We start from the raw sequence: 21,555 nt of genomic DNA, 5'->3' as shown, positions 1-21,555 counted from the left end.
GTTACAGTGTTTTGATCAAAAGCCACTTCATGATACAAGTTTAACAATAAAAAAACTGATTAGGTCTAAAGTTACTCTGTTGCTTTCAAATTTGACCTTGACAGTGACACTGACTGGCGATGGGAATGTTGCTTATCTGGGGAATCTGAGTGGCCTTGGCACGTGCTGAAAAGTGATGTAAGCATTACTTAGACCAGTCTATGTGGATTCTTTTCAACAATTTATGTCTGTGACTGAAAAGAATGACCAAACTACATAAACAGGGTCAAAGTGACATACAATCCATAGACATGAACTGAAATGAGAACAAAAACCACCAGATACAAACTCATACTTTATTGTAACACTGATAAGAATTGCAACACAATGAGGTCAGTTAAATAATCCACATCGGTGATGTTTTTGAACCAGCAACACCACAAAATATTCACCACCCTATCAGCGACACTTGCACAAAGTCTGCAAACAATGGCTGGTAATGCCCGGTCAGTTCAGTTTACAGATGAATACAAACAAAATTCTCTCGGTTTCTTGTGAGAGCACTAGCAGTCCTGATGACATTGTCGCCATTGTCAGTCAGTCACGGATTTTAACTTACCAGCTGTGTATTTGTTTCTTTGTTAGGGAGGTGAAAAATCTCCTGAGGGAGAAACATTCTTTTGATTTTCTGATGAGAGAGAAGCCTTTACAGACACTGGCAGGCTCAGTCAGTCAGGTGTTTGCTACCATTTCTGCTGATGACTTGGCACAGTCTCACAGGGCGAGAGAAGACACAGCATGAGAGCATTTCGCTTTGTCTATACTGCAGTCACACTGTACAAATATGATCTCACAATGTCTGAGGAGGTATGAAATGCTCGACAGGCATCGGCTGCAAAGCACGACAAGCACCTTAAAATGCCCTCAGAGGTTTAACCCAAGTCCTTGCTGGGAGAAATGGTCAGAGAATGGTTTCTCTGTACTCAAGGCTTTGTTCAGAGGGAGGGGAGTCCACCGGTTTGGTGGAGGCGCTGGTTGTCTGTGGGATGTGTTTGGGGCGGCTCATGGAGGGGGACGACGAGGAACTCAAAGCACCGCAGCTCTGGAGATGAAGATCATCGCAGTCTCGCTTTCTGGGACTGCCTATGGTGCGCTGGGTCATCACCTGCACCGCACAAACCAAGAGGCAAAGAGAGACACATGTTACCAGATACGTCTTTTTAATGTTATATAAGCTGAAGAACTCCTGACAAATGTATGACAAATGAATTTACTGTATATGACAGACGAATAACAATACGAGTGTTTGTCCCTGAGCTTTGTCACACTATAAGGTTTGACTCTGCTCTCACTAATGTAACGGTATTGTTCCTGGTACTATAGTAAAGGAAGAGCAATCGAGCGCAGATACACAGGACCAATATGTTACGTGCTCAAAAACGTAGGTGCTGCTTGGCCGAAGAGGAGACCTGTGTATCTGCGCTCGATCGTAGCTGTGCTCTACCTTTATTACTGCCCTGATGTCTGTCACAGTAAATTGGAATTGAATTTTGAGAACTGAATGTGGAAATATATAGAGTTTTTCCACTGCAATGATTCAAATTAAATGATACAAATTCAAATGATGTGATTCAAATTCAGTTTTTTCAATGCAATTATTCAAGTTTAGCTATTTAAATTCATATATAAATTATTCAAATTCAGTTTCTGGTGGCACATATTTCAGTCCATAGCTTAATAGCTCTCTTATAATAACATAAATCTATGTCGGACTGCCACTATAAATTATATGATGTTGGATAGATGGATGAATACTAATTTTCTACTGTTTTATCCTCCACATGAGGGTCAAAGGGGGGCTGGAGTTCTTGCTGTCACCCGGGGTGAAAGGTGCGGTTCACCCTGGACAGGTCACCGGTCCTTCGCAGGGCAAACGCAGAGACAAACAAACATTCTCGCTCACACTCACACCGACTGTGTCCAATTAACCTCTGGATGTTTTGGGACTGTGGGAGAAAACTGGATAACCCAGAGAAAACTCATGTTTACACAAAAAAAAGGCCTTTTGTTGAACTGGGATTTGTACTGGTCACCTTCTTGCTGTGAGGCACCAATGCTAGACCCCGCTCCACCCTCTGTACCCATGAAAACGGAAACTGTTCTACATTATTTTCTACATCTTACCTGATCTATAACATTGGCACTGAAGATGGCCTCCTCCATGTGTTTCTCATCCGACTTGATGACACACTTGATGTTGTTGACGACCTGCTGGACCTCCGGAGGTAGACTGCAGTTGGAATGCTCCAGGAACTTGGCCACTAATATCTTGGTGTCTTTGTACATCTTGAGGTCAGCCAGGGAGTGGGGGCGCTCGTTTGACACGTTTGTGTGCAGGGATCGGGGTTTCAGGAGAATGTCGATCTTCCTGTCCTCTTTCTGCTGGCGCCTGACACTCGTGGGTTTAGCTCCGACAACCTCTGCTGCCGAAATGTCTCTTGGGTCTGAAGATGAAACAAAGAAGAATTGTCAAATACGGTATGTATAATGACATATATACGATATATAATTCAGAGATCAAATGTGGGTTTTTACATGACTTCATCTTTCATTATTTTGTCTCAACCTTCAATTAAAACTTCAAAAATGTTTAGTTCTGACATTTGATTAAATGACCTCTTTATGATTTTTGTTTTTCAGATGAACTGAGAATGTGAATTTGTGCCCACATACCTTGCTCTGGTGATGTATGAGCTGCAGCTCCAGCAGCAGGGTTATTGGCTGAGGCGCAGCCACTATTTTCTCCTGTAGAGGGAGACAAAAACCTGTGAGTGTGGACCAACAAAGCAGCCGACAGTTGAGAACCAGGCTCACTTGTTGGCAATGAAGGCTGCCACTAATGATAAATCATAACCATTATCTACAGATGCTACAGTTGCTTTATAAGCATATTGTCTGGTTAGAAAAAAGATAAATCTAGAATAAAAGAGTCCAGAATAATATCAATTAACAGTCACAAAAAAGTCAGAAAATTCGAAGTTTGGTATTATTATTCATTTAAAGGTCCAGTGTGTAACATTTAGAAGGGTTTATTGGCAGATAATGAATATATCTATTCGTGGCCATATAGAAGAAGGACTTTAGGTCAGGGTCTTGATTTAAGGTCGTGGCACCATGATTCTACAGCAGCTGCCCTTAAATACAAACCCACCAGAGCATGCGGTCTGTGTTTTGAATTTGAAGCTTGCTATGCAAATGAAGAAGAACAGCTCCGCCCACACAAATGCACAAACCAGCAAAGACTAAGAGGGAAAAGTGCAGAGAGTTGTGACACGGTGTTTATGGTATGCGGAGACTGGTTCTCGGAGATAGAGAGGTATGGGTGAGTGGAGGATGTTACACATTTTCACACACTGACCCTTTAAGAATAAAAGTTTAGTTGTTTATTGTTTACTCTCTAAATGACCGATCAGCCTAGTAATATTTAGATAAGCGTTTTTAAGTATGAATCTGTCTGACATTCACGTCACACTTACCTCCTCTTGTAGAGGAGCAGGAGATCGGGTCACTGGTGGAGCGGACAATGCGTGCCAACTTGCGGTACCTCCTGGCTGCTCGGAACACCCGAGGCCTCTCTGCGGGCGAGTGGCCACTTTGGGCTGAGGTAGAGACCGGTTGTGATGTTGAAGAAGGTGACCACACACTGAAACACAGCCTGGGGCCACGTGGTCTGCTCGGAGGGGAAGGAGAAGGAGAAGGAGCCAGGGGGCTGATGTTGGAGGTTCCACCAGAGGAGGCCACAGAGGTCGGGGAGCAAGGCTGAGGCGGTGGGGGGATGGTGACAGGAAGCATGAGCTTCCGGCTCATCATTCGTGCTTTAATGAGGGAGTGTGTCTGAGGTTTAGGTGGCTCCTCTGGTAACTGTTTGGCTGATGCGAGCTCGTCACTTATGTGCATTGCAGCACTGAGTTCGTTGCATGGATGAGTGTTGTCGGCGGAATCCTCCTGGTCCAGATTACTATAGTTCTCCGAGGACCAGTCAGGAGAGCGTTCCAGAGAATCTTGCGTCTGCGACGACTCGCTGTATCCAGTGTCACTGGGCCGGACGTCTATGTTGGTCAGGCCACGGTGGCAACGCGACGAGCCACGCGTGCAGAGTTCCAGGCTGGTGCAGCTTCCGTCAGTGGGGCCGGTGTGGAGTGTGCCATAAGGAGAGGAGTCTGAGCCCTGCACCTCCAGAGAGCACAAGTCCTCTGAGGAGCAAGTCTGGTCCTGATCCGCTACCTCTGATACCATCAGCGACGCGCTGTCCACCGAGGCTGCACAAAACAAAAGTAGGAATAAAGCATCATCAGCACCATAACTTGCAGAACACTGGACAGCTCCCTGCAATGTTCCCTCTGTTTTTACCCTGAGTGCTGAGACCTGCAGTCGTGTTCCTGTCACACAAACTGGACTCAGTCGCTTGTTGCTCAATGCTGGTTGTCACCTGTGCAGACAAACTTATTAGTGCCAATGAAGAAAATAATGTGTTTCAACCCACAATGGATATTCATAAAAATAATAATTAAATCAATAATAATATCATTTATTACACTAGTCGACCATTTTATTAGGTACAACTTTTACTTTTTAAAAGCTGTCCTGTGTACCTAATAAAGTGGTTGCTGAGTGTACATAACTCTTTGACAAAACACAGACAAAACAACACAGCAGAGTACAGTATAAAATAGAACAGTGAAAATTACCGATAATAACATAAAAACAACTGAATCATAGATTAAAAGCATGTTTTAAAAAAGGTGTGTTTGAGGAGTACAGGAGGTCAGAGAGGTCATTTTTGTATCGCCTGAACCTTCACTACCACTTTTCAATCTGTAGAGGGCTCTCTAACACTACTTACACTAACAGAAATGTGTACGGAGGCAGAAACCTGCTCTGTCTGCAGGGTTTGAGTAAGAAGGTTTAATTAGCTTCATTATGGTGCATTTCACTGTGCAGAACATCGCATGGATTTACAGTATATATCGTAGTTTGGCAGATCATCCCTCAAGCAATCGATTGATCACTGCCTGTTTCTGTTAGTTCTTTACAGCAACTGTGCATCTATTACAGGAGAGAAGTGTTTTATTTTTGAAGGACAGTGTTCAAAATGGATGTCATCAAAACCTATGATTGAAACAAGGGATTATAATTTTAGAAATTAGACTAAAATTAGAGATTGAGAAGCAGCAAAAACACAGTCTGGAAGAATGACAACACATTCTCCATTAAAGAGAATGGAGAAACGGTCTCAGATTTAAGAAGGAAAGGATCTTTATTGTCATTATACAACTGAAATTGCGAGGGTTGATCAGAGCTATTGTGTCGCAGTCTAACATTATAATATTCACACATGTTTTGATGGGTGCAAGGAAACCAGAAAGCCTGCAGGAAACCCACACAGACACGGGGAGAACATGCAACTCTGCACATAAAGGTCCCAGACCGGGAATCGAACCTAGCACCTTCTTGCTATGAGGCAACAGCGCTAACCACTATTACACAACATTGTTTTTTTTTCCTCACCTGACTGGCGGGAGTCTGTCCCACCACAGACTCATATGGAGGGGGCAGGTCAGTTGGGTACAGGGTCCCTGGGCTGTTGATGGGTACACCGTAGATGGCACTGAAAGGAGAATGGGGGAAATCCAGGTGCAGGCCTCTGCCGGAGAGATACAGTACAAGTTTAAAAAATTATATAAAATAAATACATCCCTATCTCCTTAAGAAACGGCGTATATAAATCATATCTGAGTCAAATATGCTCTGTACTACGTATGGTTATATGAAATTCTGAGACATTATCAACCCTGCCTTCACCAAGCATGCGCAGAAACCAGGCCACCTTTTTTCTAAACCAAGCTGGGAAAGAACAAAAACAGATTTTAAATAGTTAAGACAGTCTGTTCTGGCAGGAAACGGATGTTTGTAAACCGCTCGCTCTCCCACACCAAAGCCCATGGAAAAAAATGGCATTTTTAGCTCCCGGGGAGCAGAGCCGACTGAGCTACTGCTGCCTCGTGTAGTAAGTTTGTGTCACTTAAGTTAATCTGTACAAAAGATTAAAAAACAACAGTCACAAAAATAACACATTCAAACGTACTCATGGAGGCCACAGTGGATTTACGGCTCTTCTGTGTTGTGACGTAAATTTGCTTATTTTCTCAATGGACTTTGGCGTAGGGGAGAGAGCAGTTTCCAAACTTTAGTTGCCAGGCTGTTTAATGGTGATAAAAAGCAGCAAATGCATATTTAAGATCTCACAGATGTAGGCATGCATAGGTTTTATTGGGTAAGCAAGTGGCTTAAATCTGTTTTTCCTTCTGTTCTTGCTGGCAGACATGTTAGCAGTGGGAGGAAATGGCAAAATCTGAAATCTGATAATCAATACACGCTCTTTAAAACCCCCTTTTAAGAAATAAAGGATATAACACATCCTCTCGTCCAAATGATACTGGTGTTTTATGCTTCTATGTCCAGTGTGCACCACCTCTGTTTCATATGATGCCAGTTAAGCATCCACAGCCGCGATTGGCTCATTCACGGCAGCATCTTTTAATTACAAGCCCATTCTCCACTAAAGTAGCGGAGCATGAAATACAACCCGAGCGTTTTTTCCACCAATCATCCGCAGCATGATGATGTCATGACACATGGCCGGCCCCCGGGCAGGGACACCATCAATGCTTCCCCCTGCCTTGGTTATATTTATGGCATAATTGACAAACAGATGTGGCTTCTTGCCAAATGGCTGCAGCAGCAGCAGCAGCACTCTTTCTGGCAAGACTGAGGAAATGACGAGGGGAGGAGGGAAGGGGGAGAGGGGGAGAGTGGGGGGGTCGACCAGTTTCTCACAACTGCTGAGAATCCCTGATGCCGCAGCTGCTTAACAGAGGGAAATGGTCTGAGTTGGCAACAAATGACAACACCTCATGTGGCTGTCACATCACATAGTAAACAGACACATGCCGCTGTTGCGAATGCTGCTTTTGGCATCACATTAAAATTCTACGGTGGTTTACAATGGCCTAAAAATGTGACTTTGTGACTATACAGAGAACACGTGATATATATATATATATCATAAAAAGAAGATACAAAAGAAGCAAAAACAAAGAAAACACCACAAATTCAAGATGTGGACCAGGATCTTTTCCAACAGGCTGCTGCCAAACCCAAAAATCCTTAACCCAACAGATAAGTTAAAATAAGACAAGGACTTTATTCTTCAGTTCCTCCCAAACTAAAGCTTTCCATCTTGGACGATAAAGCCAATTTTATTGTAGTACGCAGTTATAGGCAGCAACTAATATAAAAAATCTGGCTATTGGAGTGTGAGTTAGTGGCAGTGCAAAAGTGTTTTAGGCAAGACGGCATTTAAGCCGTTTAAAAGAGGGGGTTTCTGATTTATAAGTAGTCTCCCATGTATAATTACACTGTCTGGGAGGAAGTTTGTTAAATTCTAATTGTGCATTTATCGTTCTTTTGTTGTGTTTATTCGCAGGAACAGCCCACGTGACCGTGTTCGGGGGAGCACTGAGGAAAAAAACAGACGGTGATGAGTAACGGTTCACATCTCACCTCTGCCCGTCCATCGAGGGGGTGCAGGTGTACTCTGGAGGGTAGTACGGTGGAGGAGGTATGGGAGGAATAAACTCATCAAAGTCCAGTGTCTGGTGCAGGATGGTTCCGTGCGGAGTCATGCAGTCCGCATTTAGGGCTCGCACTCTGTGCGGCATGAACTGAAGGACAGCATAAAAAAAGAAGCATCATCAGAGCTCATGATTGCTTATTTATTATTTCAATTCATCATTTTACCCGGGCAGAGAGCACGATCCTGTTACAGAACCTTCCGGTTGACATCACATCATGCACTGATTAAGATCTCACGTCTGTGCCATTGGTCACTTAAAAAAAAGCACCACTGCAGCAAGCATGAGTCGCACGTTTGGCTCCAGGGCAACTCGGCAGCACATTCTCTCAGTCCTGCACTTTCATTCTCCTCACTTGCACTTTTTCTAAGTGGGACAACTTTCCAGTCAGAGTCAGCCTGCCTTTTCTAATCTCCAGGCTGCCACCACTGATATTGACTTGGCTAAATTTAGTGAGTGAAATTAAAGGTTAACACCTCCTGTGGTAAATGGGAAACAAGGCCACTCCGGCAGACTGTTGGAGATACAGTAAGACGTGATGCTTCTGCTTTTGTACTTACATGGAAATCAATAGTTGTTCAAACGCCTCAGATTACGCAGCTGTGCGGGTGCTTTTCCAATTTTGTGTAGTTAGTGTCAACATATACTACGAGAATTAGTAAAGTCAACAATTCAGCACCAGAATTAATTCAGTGGCAATAATGTGTATTACTCCTCAGATGATCTATGTTGGACACATATGTATCTATTTTTCTGGTGAATCAATCTGTGCTCTCTTCTCATTTTATGTGTTTTCTCTCACAGGAGTAGAGTCTGTATACAACAGTTTGACCTATGACCTTTCCTCAGAGTTTGAGAAAGATGTTATCTCACGGATTAAGAAGAGAAAAATCAACATAACCAAGAAAATGTTTCGGAATAGTTGCTATGTACTCAGTCAGGTATTCTCAAAGGGTGTGCTGTGGCCCCCTGGTGGGCTGTGAATAAATAAATAAATAAAATAGCTTTTAATGGTCAAATTTGTAATCAAGCGTCAAGTAAGTGTAAAATATGTATGATCTGTTTTTAAAAGTTGCTTTGCAAATTGTCAACTGAGTGTATTTGTAACGTAGTTATGCAAAGGGAAAACTAACACTTCCAGTGTTACTTTTTGGCTGTAATTAAATAAATAATAAGCTTAGTATGAAAATACCTTTCAAAATCTAAAATAGGCAGTGACATTCTTAAAGGTCCAGTGTGTAAAATTTAGCTAAAATTATTGTAATTTTATTCTTTTTTAAAATTATTATTATTTTACGTTTACAATCATCTGACTGTACAAATCCTTGTTTTTCGTTACCCCAGAATGAGCATTTTAAAATAATATCAGGAGCTGAGCATTTTTATGGGGAGAGTATTTTTATAGTCCATAAACTGAACATCTTTTGAGTTTTGATGTTAATTGAAGGTTATATTTCACACTGTAACTTTATTTTGGAATTGGCTGTTGTATGATTTCATGAGAGTGATGAGATCTGAGGTCTCCGTTGCCTCAAAGATTACAGATTTCATTAAACATAGAGATTAATCATCCGTTAATGCACATGAATAAATCTCACTTCATGTGTGACAAGTATGGAGATTAATCTGACAATCATGCCCTGCACTCAAAGTTCAACGTAATTTATTCTTCTTGTCTGTTTAAAGCTGAGCTCTTGACTGATCTTCAGTCACTTCAAGCCTCACGCTCAGCTCCAAGCACTAATTTTAATCATCATCGTCCTTCCACCGTCTTCAGGGTGGTCACTGCAAAGAACACAGCGTCCGCTGTCGCTGGCATTGTTGTCTCCTCCATCACACTCACCATCTGCAGCACATCAGTTGAGACCATCTGCATACAGCACATGGCGGTGGCTAGAGCACACACAATGGTGGAGATGACGTTGAGGGCGCATACGCTGAACAGCAGCTCCTGAGGAAGAGCGGAGGAGAGAGGAGGCGTTAACAAAAGACAACAAGGAACAGTGTCGGAAACTAGAGGTAGGGCCTGAGAGAGGGAACTGATGAGAGCAGAAGAAATAATGAATCTATTAGAGGTTCAAAGTGTAACATTTAGGAGGTTTTATTTGAGTACACTGCTCATTACAATGTTTGTGTGATTGTATAATTGCTTTAGTCTGGTTTCTGTAGCCTTAGGCCCCATCAGACCTGGTATTAATGTCCATCCTCTGTGAACATAGCACATGTGAACAATCTAAAGTCAGTGAGTAAATTTGGCCTATGGCAGAACACCGCGCCAAAACAACATGTTTTGTTACTACACAATATTGTATATTGTTCAATTCTGTACGACTTTGACGACATATGATCGGATCTGGCTTCCCCATCTCCTTCTATCAGATACACACTGACGTCAGGTCTGTTTTTAATGAGTCTGACTGTACAGATGTGTCTGTATGTCATGTCTGTCAACACGTTTGTGTGGTGAAAGAGAGACACAGCCGACCGAATCAAAGCTCTACTCACACTACTGAAACATGAATTAAACGTGATGTTACCCCTCGACTACTCCGTTCATCAAAGGACTGTCGTCTGGCGCTGCCAACACCCCGCACAAGACAATCCAGACTCTTTTCATGTGTCACGCTGGTGATCGACCCACCAAGCACTACCGGAAAAGGGGGCGTCGCTGTCTATCTTCAAGAAGCTCTTAAAAACCCAGCTCTTCCAAGAGCATCTTCTGTCCTTGCACTTAACCTACACCCTACCCTCTCCCCTGCACTCCCTCCTTCTGCATCAGTCCTATCTAGTGGAGTTCTTTACAAGAGTACCTCAATGTAGTTTATAGCCTGTTTTTGGATAAAAGCATCTGCTAAATGCTTAAATGTAAATGTAAATGTATTAAGATATGAACTAAAAATTAAGTGGCAATCAGTGTAAATAATCTTCAGATGTGGAAGTGCTCTCTAATCTGTCCTGTGCACAGATTGCATCCATGCATGCTCAGGAATGTATCCACGTGTTCAGATTTGAGGATCTGTGACAGTTTGTTTGTGTTCAGACCTTGTGATTTGATTCATCCGGATGGATGGGAACACCAGGTCTAAAGCTTTGCAGGGTAGGGCTTTGCTTTTTGGAGACCGCCGTGTTTCTACAGCCAGCATGCAATTCACTTGAAGAATGGCTCCACCCACATAAACCCAATGCATTATCCAATGAAGAAATTGGAGGAAATGGAAGTTGTGAGTGTTGACACTGGGCCTTTAAATATGAGGGATTTTAGAATGGAGATAAGTGAAAGTGAACGGGGACAAAAACAACAAAAAGAAACTGTAACTTTAACAGCTCTGTTGTTATAACACCAAGTTTAAAACAGGGTCGCACCACAGTGAAAGAACACATCTACTAAAAGGTACATACTTACACATTACACACTCGAAATAGTCTAATCTCCATTGTTCACACATTTGAAATACACTTCAGGAAATGATTAAAAAAGAAAGAATTATAGAGTAGCAAATTAATTAAATGAAATAATGGGGGGAAAAAACCTCACAAAACCTCATAAACATCCAAGGTTAAGCACCAGCACATCCACATTCACACTCGGGCAATGCAGAGAACAGCAAGGGGACAAACCAGTATTGAATCTGTCAGCAAAAAATAAATGTGCATGCTGCTGAAATACAAGCTGAGCACCGTATATCAGAGGAAAGACTTATGGCTGCAGTCTTATGATGTGCTATAGGAATAAAAAGGTACCTTTAATTTGTAAAAACATAGCAAACTATAGGATTATTGGACATTAAGGAAGTAACCAGGGAGACTCTGGGATGGCTATGTTCGGATTGAAGTGTAACGCATCTGAATGTGACCTCTCAAACGACACACATGCACACAAATACCCTGTGACAACAGAAAGTCATACGCGTGAAACCAATCTGCATTGCAGTGCATAAAAGGCTGCATTGATCCTGCCTATAATTCCATAAACAGGAGCCATGGCAGCAAATGTGTAGGTGAGATTTAGCCTGAAGGGTCAACTCTGCACATTGTTTGATTTTAACACGCTGACATGGAACAAGTCAATGATGCTCAGTGCATTCCTACTGGCAAAAAGCCACATGGATTCTGATATAACAGTTCTCAGTTATGTCACATGGCCACATATCGGATACACTGTCTATCTTGGACCACGGAATAAAATCTGTGACACAAATCTGATTCGATAATTGGACTTGATCGGATTTCTCCCATCAGCAGAAAAAAGAAAATCAGATACGAGTCACTTCGGCCTTGTAATCTGAAGGAAACCCGTGTCTATGCATTATGAGGCTGTCAATAGTCAGGACAGAGAGCAGGAACAAGGGGGAATGTGCTGCAGTTTGATTTCCCGGTTACGAGATCGTACGTATGAAGTCAGTTGGAACCGGGGAGCTTGAAGCTTGAGCTCGTCGTGCAGTGTTGACTACAAAACACAACTAATCCATGTTTGTCTTGGAGGCTCACATGTTTGGAACATGCCTTTGTGTTGGATGAAGTTTCGGGAGGAGGATTTGTGGATGTTCTACAAATCATGGGAATGCACACAACCAGTCGTTCATTTGGACGGATTACGTTTATAGATTGTTTTTTCAAGGCTTAACAACCACTCTGAGCACTTCACACTGTAAATCTCATTCATACAGCTCTAACAATAAAGTACATGCGAACTGAGGAGATGGGTACAATATTATGGCACTTCATAATACAAAGCACTCAGAATAAGTTGAATGGATTGCATTTTAACTTCACCAGTGAGGCCACACAGCGGTGAAGGGGTTCACACTGTTGCCTTGCAGCAAGAACACCTTGGTTTCTAATTACTAACACACCTGACATTTCACATTTTCTTAGGGTGATACTGATGTGGTGGATTGTCGCCTTGTATTATTAAATAAAGTTTCTTCTTCTTTTCTGACTTGCGGACAGGCTTGTGGTCTTATTTAAGTCAGCTGAAACCCCAATAAAATGTTGAAGAATGAAGTAATTCTTATGTAAATTACAATCAAAACCTCTTTACACAAGAGGGGTATAGTCTGGACTGGGCTAATTTATACTCTGGGGTTAAATAAACCCGGGATATAATCTAGCATAGGCTGCTTTAACCCCGGGTTTAGAGTTTGGCTGTTCTCCAAACTCTCCATGTGCTTCACCAGTGACTTAAAAATGCAGTCTAACATAAAGTCCATATGGTTTTATTTATAGCGCCACAAGGAGAAGCCAAACTCTCTTCAGTCATTACACGACCTCATGATTTGTAATTATTTTAACACGTTTTTGGAAACATTACAACACTTTTTGGTATAACGCCAGTAATGTGAAATTAGCAAATTACCTTGTAAAGTTAAACATTTAATGAATACGGGTTCATCTATTTACTCTGTATAGGGTATTTCCACAGATAATAAGCACAAATATGATTTTTTTTTTAAAGTTATTAATCAAATGTATGAGATTAAAAATAAGAATGTATAATAAAAAGAAGAAGAAGCTAGAAATCATATTTTTACAGTTTTGGTCAGTATAATCATGACAGGAAATGTCCATTAGTATTCAACAAAGAATTGAGTTATTATTTTGTCTTTCTGGTGTTTTTTCCCCTCGTGTCTCTTTGTGTCTGTGGTAGTGGGTGCGACGCTCTTGACTCCCCTCAGCGATGCCTGATTGCCAATCTGTCTACACACCTGCCATCCATCAACTCATCAGCCCAGCAGTGCGTCTATACCTCCGCTCTTCACCACGCCATCGCTTCAGAGTGTTTGGATCATCCTCTGCCTCTTGTTTGCCTGCTCAGCTCTCCAGTGGCCGCCGGCTTCAATCCCCTGCATCGCCTCCATCTCCGCTTTTACGACCTCACCGCCACTCACTTGTCCTAAATCCCCCGCTTCCTCTGTCTACTTCCCCCTGCACCTGCCATTTGCCTTTGTCCTCTTCCTCACCTGCTCATCCCCACTCAAAAGAATTACAAAAAAGAACCTTTTACAATTAATCTCAGTATCAGTCAGTCGTCTTTACACTTTTTTTGCAATTCTTTTTTTTTTTTACATTATTTATAATTAAATATTGATCCTGTGTGTATATAGAGCATATTTGCACTTTTTTTTTAACTGTTTATTTCAAAACTGTGACATTTCTGCACTGAACGTTGTACATTGTATAATGACAATAAAGGGCATTCTATTCTATTCTATTCCATTTAAGCCTAGATCTTGATATAAATGATTTGATAGAATCAGTAATTAATTTCTTGTTTTTTGCATATTGTATTCTACTTGGCAACTCAAAACAAGCCATTGTTTTAATTAATAAAGAACTAGAAACTTGAAACCTGGTTAAAAAAAACAATCCATCAACATCATGACCTCCGATTTGACTTTTTAATCATTTATAATAAGTGTCTATAGAACAGGCCTCTGTGTATCAGTCTGTTGGGAAACAACTGCCGGGGGATGAAAAATGCAATTTAGCTAATAACTAAATCTGATACAAAGCATCTTTTCTCTGTCTGAGATTAATGTATACCGTAGACTGTCCCTGATATGATTCCATTTAATAAACTTAAGTGAAAAGCCTAAAGCTCCATTGTGTGCTGTAATATTTATAGAATCAAACATTAAAGCTGCTGCCTTGTAGGAGCAAAATCATTCAAACGACTTGATTCCACCTCCACTGTAACATCTGTATCTAAGACACCGAGATAAAGTGGCTTTTCACATCACTAACACTCAACGGTCGTCTCTTCAACCATGACGTTCACGCTCAGAGACAAATGCCCCACATGCCTCCAGGAGCTGCTCCCTCAAACCAAAGCCCAGTAAATATGGAGTAACTGTTGATGATGATGGTCAGTGCAGGTCATGGTACTGACCACTGCTTTGCAGCCAGGACTTCCTCCTGCAGAAATCCCCACCGCAGTGTCAGGGATGCTGTTTCTAGCTTCCAGCTTAGTCTTGGCTGAGTGAAATGTGTTCACGGATCACTGCTGCGAAATCATTTCTGCTTCTCTTCATGTTAAATGTGGCTGGAGGTCAACAGACAATCAAGGTGATGTGCTTATTCTGTGTGGAAGACAATAAGCACTAAAGCAGCAGTCACTTTACATTGGACCCTATGGACCCTTTATGCTACATAACATTTATATTGTTAATAGTGCGTATTTATTAACTGGAGTATAGCCTATGCTGCACATTTAAGCCACTTTTCCAACTACGGTCCCAGCATACCTCAACTCGCCTCGGCACAGTATGGTTAAGGTTGGTTTTCCAGTACAAAAACGAGTCTCTAGTGACTTGTAAAACTGAATCATTAGAATCAGTTAAAACTCCTATGTTAAATATTGAGATTTTAGACATTTCCCTGGTAAGTGCTGGAGATTAACGCATTGGCCAGTGGCTTTAACATGCCATATTATATGTTGATGTTGCCCCAACTCAAGTAAATGAATGAATAAATAAAATCGAACAGTTTATTTCAGTAAATAATTCTTTCCTAAACACTTTGGTGACAGCAGATGCTTAAAATCACCAATTCAGAATAAAAGCTTCTTGTAAAACAACAAATATTTATAATGGCTTCACGTGAGCTGCTCTTTGTCATGGTAATACTGTACATCTGCCTTTCTGTGATTTCCCTCGTGACAGCGATGTATATAATGACATAATAAATCCTGGCAGGGAAATGTAATAGAAATCTACAGAAAGCGGTTAACATGCCTGCTCAACAGATATTTAACCTCTAGATGACACCCTGCCCCGAGCCAATCACTTACACAGGAAGGTTCCACACGTCCGCCCCCTCACAGGAAATCACAAATGATCTCAATATTCCCTCCCACTGATTATTTACAGCCTCGGGCAATGAAAAGAAAAAAGAACGGGGAAATTAAATATGCTGGTAAAGTGTGAATGACACATATAAGCAGCAGTGTACCGATTGCCTATTTGGGGAAAAAAAAAAAACATATAATAATTTAGTCTGGCTGCTGAAATAGCTCAGCTCTCCCCATAAGCAATTTCATGGCAAAGGAACTATACAGCAGCTGCATCATGAGCTTATTAGGGTCATCAGTGGAAGTCTAAGAGCCACCTGATGACCACAGACTCAGGGGACTCGTGCCTGACAGCTTCCTCTGAGACATATCTCAACACATCTGACTACCATGGCACTTAATAAAGGTTTATAGCACCAATTCCACTTTCGTTTCCCCTTTAATGAGCTATGGCCACAATGATAAATGTGCTTGATCTTTCCTCTTCTCACACACACATCCCTCATCTTAAGAAGTCTTTTATTTGGTTATCAATGTTCCATAATCAATCAGGGACATAAAATGAATGGATATGATTGTCGTTATCCAATAAAAGCCGCAGTAGCACATACTGTACATCACTCACGCAGACACGCCGAGTCAAGATAATCCACCGAGATCATGTACTCGCTAAGACTGGAGACGAATGCTGTTGCCACTCTCCACTCTCCGCCCAATTAATCTGAGACTGACCACTGACACTGCTGTTGTGTCTCAACATTTTGATGTTCTCGAGTGGAATATTTTACACAGTGAGAGATGAAAACACAGAAATGTTTGAACTGATAAAATCAAGTCTTTGTGTCTACTTTTTATTTTAATTAATGGTGTTTTTCTGATCCAAGAAAATAGTCTGGAGCGCATTATGGCAAAAAAAAACAAACAAACAAGACAACACCACTGTTGAACTACAAAATTAATTTGAGGAGAAAACCACAAAACACAATAAAATTAATGAATAAGAAAACAACACATTTTGACCCTTCTCTGTTTTAGTTGATTTTATAGATTTTTAATCCGGCTATCTCTGTAATAAAATTAATGAGTGCTTTATTTGTATTAATATTCAAACCAAAATTAAAAAGACCTTTTTTACTGCTGTGTGAAAAGTGGAAGTATATTATCTAGAGCGGCTGCACGTCACAACAGAAATACTACACACACTGTCCAGAACTTCTCCTGTCAGCTTTCTCGTCAAATCTCCGGATAATGTCTGATTGCAAATGCAACAGTGGAAACACAGCAGAGAAAGCTGCAGATAATTCACAGCAAGTGAGCAAGTATCCTAACCCTGCCGGCTGCTACTGTGAAAATATCTGACCCAAAAAAGCTCATGCTGTGTTCTTATGTGAAAGTTAAACGATGGACAGGGCGAATGCACAGCAGGAGAGCAGCAGTTTTTGGCTTGAGTGTGGCGTTGCATAGTTTTAAAAAGCCAAAATCTAAAGGGCTGCCCAAAGTGGGGGCTGTGGGCCAAAGTTTGCCCATCAGCATAAGGGCAGAGCAGCACTGGGCAGGTCACTGATATTGCAATTGGTCATTTAGTGAAATATGGAAAATAAGCAATTCATTTTTATGTAAACTTCAGGTTCTGATGGAGACACATTACAAAAATAAAGTTTCAAATCAGAAATATACAACGTAAAGTTGTTTTTTAACTAATAAAGTACTTTCTTGCATCTTACTACAACACAATTCAATTTCGGCCAGGCACCCCGGATCTAAAGCATGTCACGATCACATTAGGTGGACTTTGTTTTATATTGTTATCGAGAAATAAACAATTTCTGCTTGAATGTGGATTTGGTTCCACAGTGTTATGTTAATGCAACGTTACTGTTGTGAAAATACAATGCAAATTGTTCTTTTAATTTAAGCCCACAGTGACCAATTTGACTGGAATTAAACAAAACTGACTGGAGTGATGCACTCCCATAACAGATTGTTATGAAACTGTGGTAGGGTAAATTAGAATATGGTGGGCCACCACAATGATCTGGATTCCAACCACAAATCCAATTAAAATTATGAAATGAAAAAAATACAAGTAAATAAACAGACATACCCAGATTCACACTTTGAGCTTTAAAGATGGATTCAACTGTTTTTGTAGTTTCAGTCTACACAATCACAGCTTCACTGAAACAGCATCGATGTACAGTAAATCAACAAATACTCAGCCACTGAGCGCACAAACCTTGAGTCGGAGCCGTATTGTGTTGCAGTCCCTCAGTGGATTCAGTTTCAGCGTCTCTCCCAGGTTGTTGCAGCTCGAGCTCTGATGCTGCAGCTCGCAGCAAACACACACTCCGTCACTGTCAAACTTGAGCTGGTGTGGAGGAGGGGGAAACACACATCCGCACTCATGCATGCACGCCACATTACACAGAACACACACACACACGCGTACAGAAACACACACACACACACACAAACATGCACACACAGATCAGACCTGAGCTTAGAAGTCATTTTTTATCCTGCAACATGACATTGTGGAACATAATCTTACTTCTGATACTGGAGAAAAGTACAGGGGAGGTAAATAATCAGCAAGGATCAGAATAATGATGGCTGAGTTCCATTTAGCTGCCTCAGGTTCAGGGTTGCTTGCTAACTCAGTGTCACACATTCTTGATCTGAACAGGGACATCGTTAATGTCGTCAGTGACACCTGTGATTTTCCTGCTAAAACATGTCAAAATGTCTGCGGCGAGAAAAGCCCATGATAATAAAGTGTGACTGAGAGAAAGGCAGCTGAACGAGTGCATAAGAAGACAAAGAGTGTCAAGATCGTCTGTGAGGAGCTACCCAGTGGAGCATGGAGGCAGAAAAAGTGTACCTCTGCTATGTGTCCCAGATTGAGAGAAAGCAGGACATGAACCCAACAAGTATGGGTTAATTACGTTGGGGAGAAGAGATGAAGAACATTAATATTACAGTCGCTAAGGAACCAAAAACCAGTGAAGTTGGTCTTCTCTGCTTGTGTAAAGAGAAAAGCTGCTGTGAATGTGGAATGGTTGGGTATTGGATGATGAACAAAAGGCTTCTTCAGTCATGAGAGATCGGAACCCCAAGCAGGGCTCAAAGAAGCTTTTTATGGTACAGTCTTTTTATCCAAAATGGAACCAGCATTTTGGGAGTTTTCCAAAACTGGTCCCAAAGAGAGAAAACCTCTGAGCGATGCTGTGCTTCCATCATGGTACGGTTTGGTTTGGTCAGGTGAGATATCGACAAGGAACGATGACATCAAATGCGACACAAAAGACAACAATGGAGAACGTCTTTACTGCTCTGTTTGTGGCTGTTTGCCTCAACCATACGTCAAACTTCGTATGAGAATAGACTACAGGCGTTGCAAGGGAGTGACGTTTTTTCTGTTGCCCAATCAGCTGACTGTTGTGGGTGGACCCTGACCATACCGTACTATTTACTCCAAGGGAAGGGTGCCAAAAAATGGAACGGTTATAGGTCCTGGTTACTATTCCTAATAGAAACGCAGAAATATACGTACCATAATGTACCGTACCAAACCAAAACACTTCACTCGATGGCTATCGCCCTTCCTCTCCCTTGTGCTTGCCCTTGCTGTTGCTATCTTCATCATCTTCCTCTTCTTGCGTTTGGAATTAGTTTGGTTGATTCATTTTATGATCTTTTCCTTCCCCTGGGTTGGTTCATTCTGTCTCTGTGATTGTAATGTATAATCATTTGAGAAAAAGTTTGTCATTTATGCACACACTCAACGTCTCCTTCTCCATTTCTGGTGTATTTCTGTAGCAGTGTTACACGTACAGGCCTGGCCTACTACAGCGCTTAGAGTCGTTTTGGGCGGTTTTCATGTAGATTTCTTGAGACAATATCATGTAAAATTATTAGAATCATGCCCGCACTTTGACATTTTCAAGGATTTTTGTCCCTGCAGTTAAGATGAATAATGTCAAAGGTAGAAAGAAGAGGAAAAGGAGTGGGACGTTTAAGAGGCTTAACACTGTCTTAAGCAGAGGAGAAAATGCTGTTATTAAGTTATTTAAGGTAACAACTGCCAGAAGTTTTTAAATAGCCAAAGTGTTATAGCACTTTTGTGTGAAGAATTATATTTTTATGCTCCTCTCTCACTGACAGGCTGCAGTATTCTCTATAGCACTGCTTTTCACACTAGCCGTTGGTGAACGTAGCCGGAGGGGATGAAGCATTAATCTGCTGCGGTTCCCATGAATGCCTCTTAGCTTGTTGCTGCAAAGCTACGGACACATTATCCATTTAAAATGACTTCACGCTCATCATCTAATTGAGGTAAACACTGGTCTGTCCAACTGTGTTTCCCGGTTCTTTTACTCTGATTATACGTTCATCAAGCATTTTATTTAAATAGTATTGCTTGAGTTATATACGTGCTTCATATACGTATGATATTAATGCCTGGAAGACTGTTCCAAAGCTATTTGTCTGTATTTTAGAGAGTTTGTATTCTGGCAGAGATGGATGTGACAATCACGAGCCATTAGTCACCAAGAGACAAACAACACACAGCTCAGTTTTGGTGCTGACTCTGTTCTGCAGGCTGCCGGGAACAGAACTTGTGCCGTCTCTGCCGACGTTCGTGTTTACGTGGATTTGCATATACACTCGACAACTAAACACATGCCTGTTACTCACTGACTTCATAGATACTGGCGTGACAGTTGATTCCAACAACAACAACATTTGACACAAGCTGTGCACTTGATGGTGACAATCTGTCAGTTTCAGAGGCGACTCGCTGCAAGTGTCAGTTTGTTAGTTTGGCTTCTCAGGAATAGTTTTTAGCGTTATTAGTGGGGGTTTCAACATCCACGTACAGTGACACAAGAAAAAAAGTAAATGAACGCCAAACTATAAAAGCTATATTTAAATTGGTAACACCCAAATAAATCAGGTTTTATAAAACTGAAGTAGGCAAGTAAGAATACAACTTGTTTACTTTAGTTTGAATGAACTTAGTGTAAGTGTTAGCAATTTAAGCAAGATTGTCAACCATTTTCTTTCTTTACATCCATCCATCCTTTGAGGTGTTCCCCAGAATTCTGATCTGGGGACCCATTTTTTGAAGAGACAAACTATCAGTAATTAGTGACAAAAGCAAATGTTCCTAGCTGTTTTGCTATAATTTCTACAATGCTTAATCGTTATATGATATAATTAGTGAACAATGTGATGACTTGACATGAGTCAAAGGCCCAGTTGGTCTCACCAGCTGACAGTCTTCCAGAGAGTTGACGAGCTGAGCGTTCTGGCAGGAGAGGATGGAGCCAGCCAGGTTGAGCATCACGCACACCGCAGAGAGGAGCATGAAGAACGTGATCTGTCACATGAGAAGAAGAAGAGAGAGAGAAACAGATGGGGAAAACATGATATAAAAATGTTGCCGTTTGCTGACACTGATTCAAAACATCTCTCTGGTGCCGTGTTTGAACAGAGGCCCGAACTCCAGAGGCTCAGTGCACTTCAATCAATTGTTGCTCTCTGTGATTTCAACGCGTCACCAAAGAAGAACGAAGCATTGATATCAACAGAATCAATAACCTGCTGTTCCTCAGACCTCAAGAGCCTGAGGGTGAGAGAAATCATAATTACAGAATAGCTTTTGAAACAAAAAAAACAACAACAACAACTTATTGACTGATGGAGTTTCTCCATCCACAATCAGTCAGGAACATGCACTCACATGCACATGTCCTTACTGGCAGTTGAGCTCTAATGTACTGTCAATCCAAACCTTCTCCTGCCTCCGTATTCCTCTGGATGTGGGCTTCCATTTCAATGAAAGCCCCCTGGATATCAAACCTGTGAGCAATAATATGGCTGCCATTTCAAGAAGTTTAAATTACAGGTCAAGAAAAAAAGTTCCAAGTGCAGCAGCAAGCCCACTCTGTTCGGGAAATTACAAACCAGGCACAGGCATTTTCTCAACGGACTCCACAACTCTTGTGGGAACTTACTTCATCACTGCAGCAGAGGTTTACAAGCTCATAATTAGCCACTTTCTTTAAAAATGAACAATAATAGACCTGA

The 21,555-nt window shown here is 41.5% G+C and overlaps 1 protein-coding gene across 2 annotated transcripts in view; it reads right to left on the bottom strand.

Moving 5' to 3' along the window:
• Window positions 1-321: 321 nt before the first annotated feature.
• The window catches only part of fam189a1 (family with sequence similarity 189 member A1), an 87,096-nt gene continuing 65,862 nt past the window's right edge, over window positions 322-21,555 (bottom strand). The window contains exons 3-12 of one of the 2 annotated variants that reach the window (XM_044040417.1): window positions 20,735-20,845; window positions 17,699-17,863; window positions 9,517-9,624; window positions 7,603-7,763; window positions 5,548-5,683; window positions 4,390-4,468; window positions 3,516-4,298; window positions 2,713-2,784; window positions 2,164-2,483; window positions 322-1,144 (exon numbers count right to left, since the gene is read on the bottom strand). In XM_044040417.1, the coding sequence (XP_043896352.1) occupies window positions 941-1,144; window positions 2,164-2,483; window positions 2,713-2,784; window positions 3,516-4,298; window positions 4,390-4,468; window positions 5,548-5,683; window positions 7,603-7,763; window positions 9,517-9,624; window positions 17,699-17,863; window positions 20,735-20,845 (2,139 nt within the window). In that variant the 3' untranslated portion in view covers window positions 322-940. The remainder of the gene's footprint in view (window positions 1,145-2,163; window positions 2,484-2,712; window positions 2,785-3,515; window positions 4,299-4,389; window positions 4,469-5,547; window positions 5,684-7,602; window positions 7,764-9,516; window positions 9,625-17,698; window positions 17,864-20,734; window positions 20,846-21,555) is intronic. The other variant, XM_044040418.1, reaches the window with a different exon arrangement.

Source organism: Solea senegalensis, linkage group LG12 (genome assembly GCF_019176455.1).
Source record: "Solea senegalensis isolate Sse05_10M linkage group LG12, IFAPA_SoseM_1, whole genome shotgun sequence".
Taxonomy (NCBI): Eukaryota; Metazoa; Chordata; class Actinopteri; order Pleuronectiformes; family Soleidae; genus Solea; species Solea senegalensis.
The sequence above is the reverse complement of the archived record's forward strand: the minus strand, read 5'-3'. Positions and strand labels throughout refer to the sequence as shown.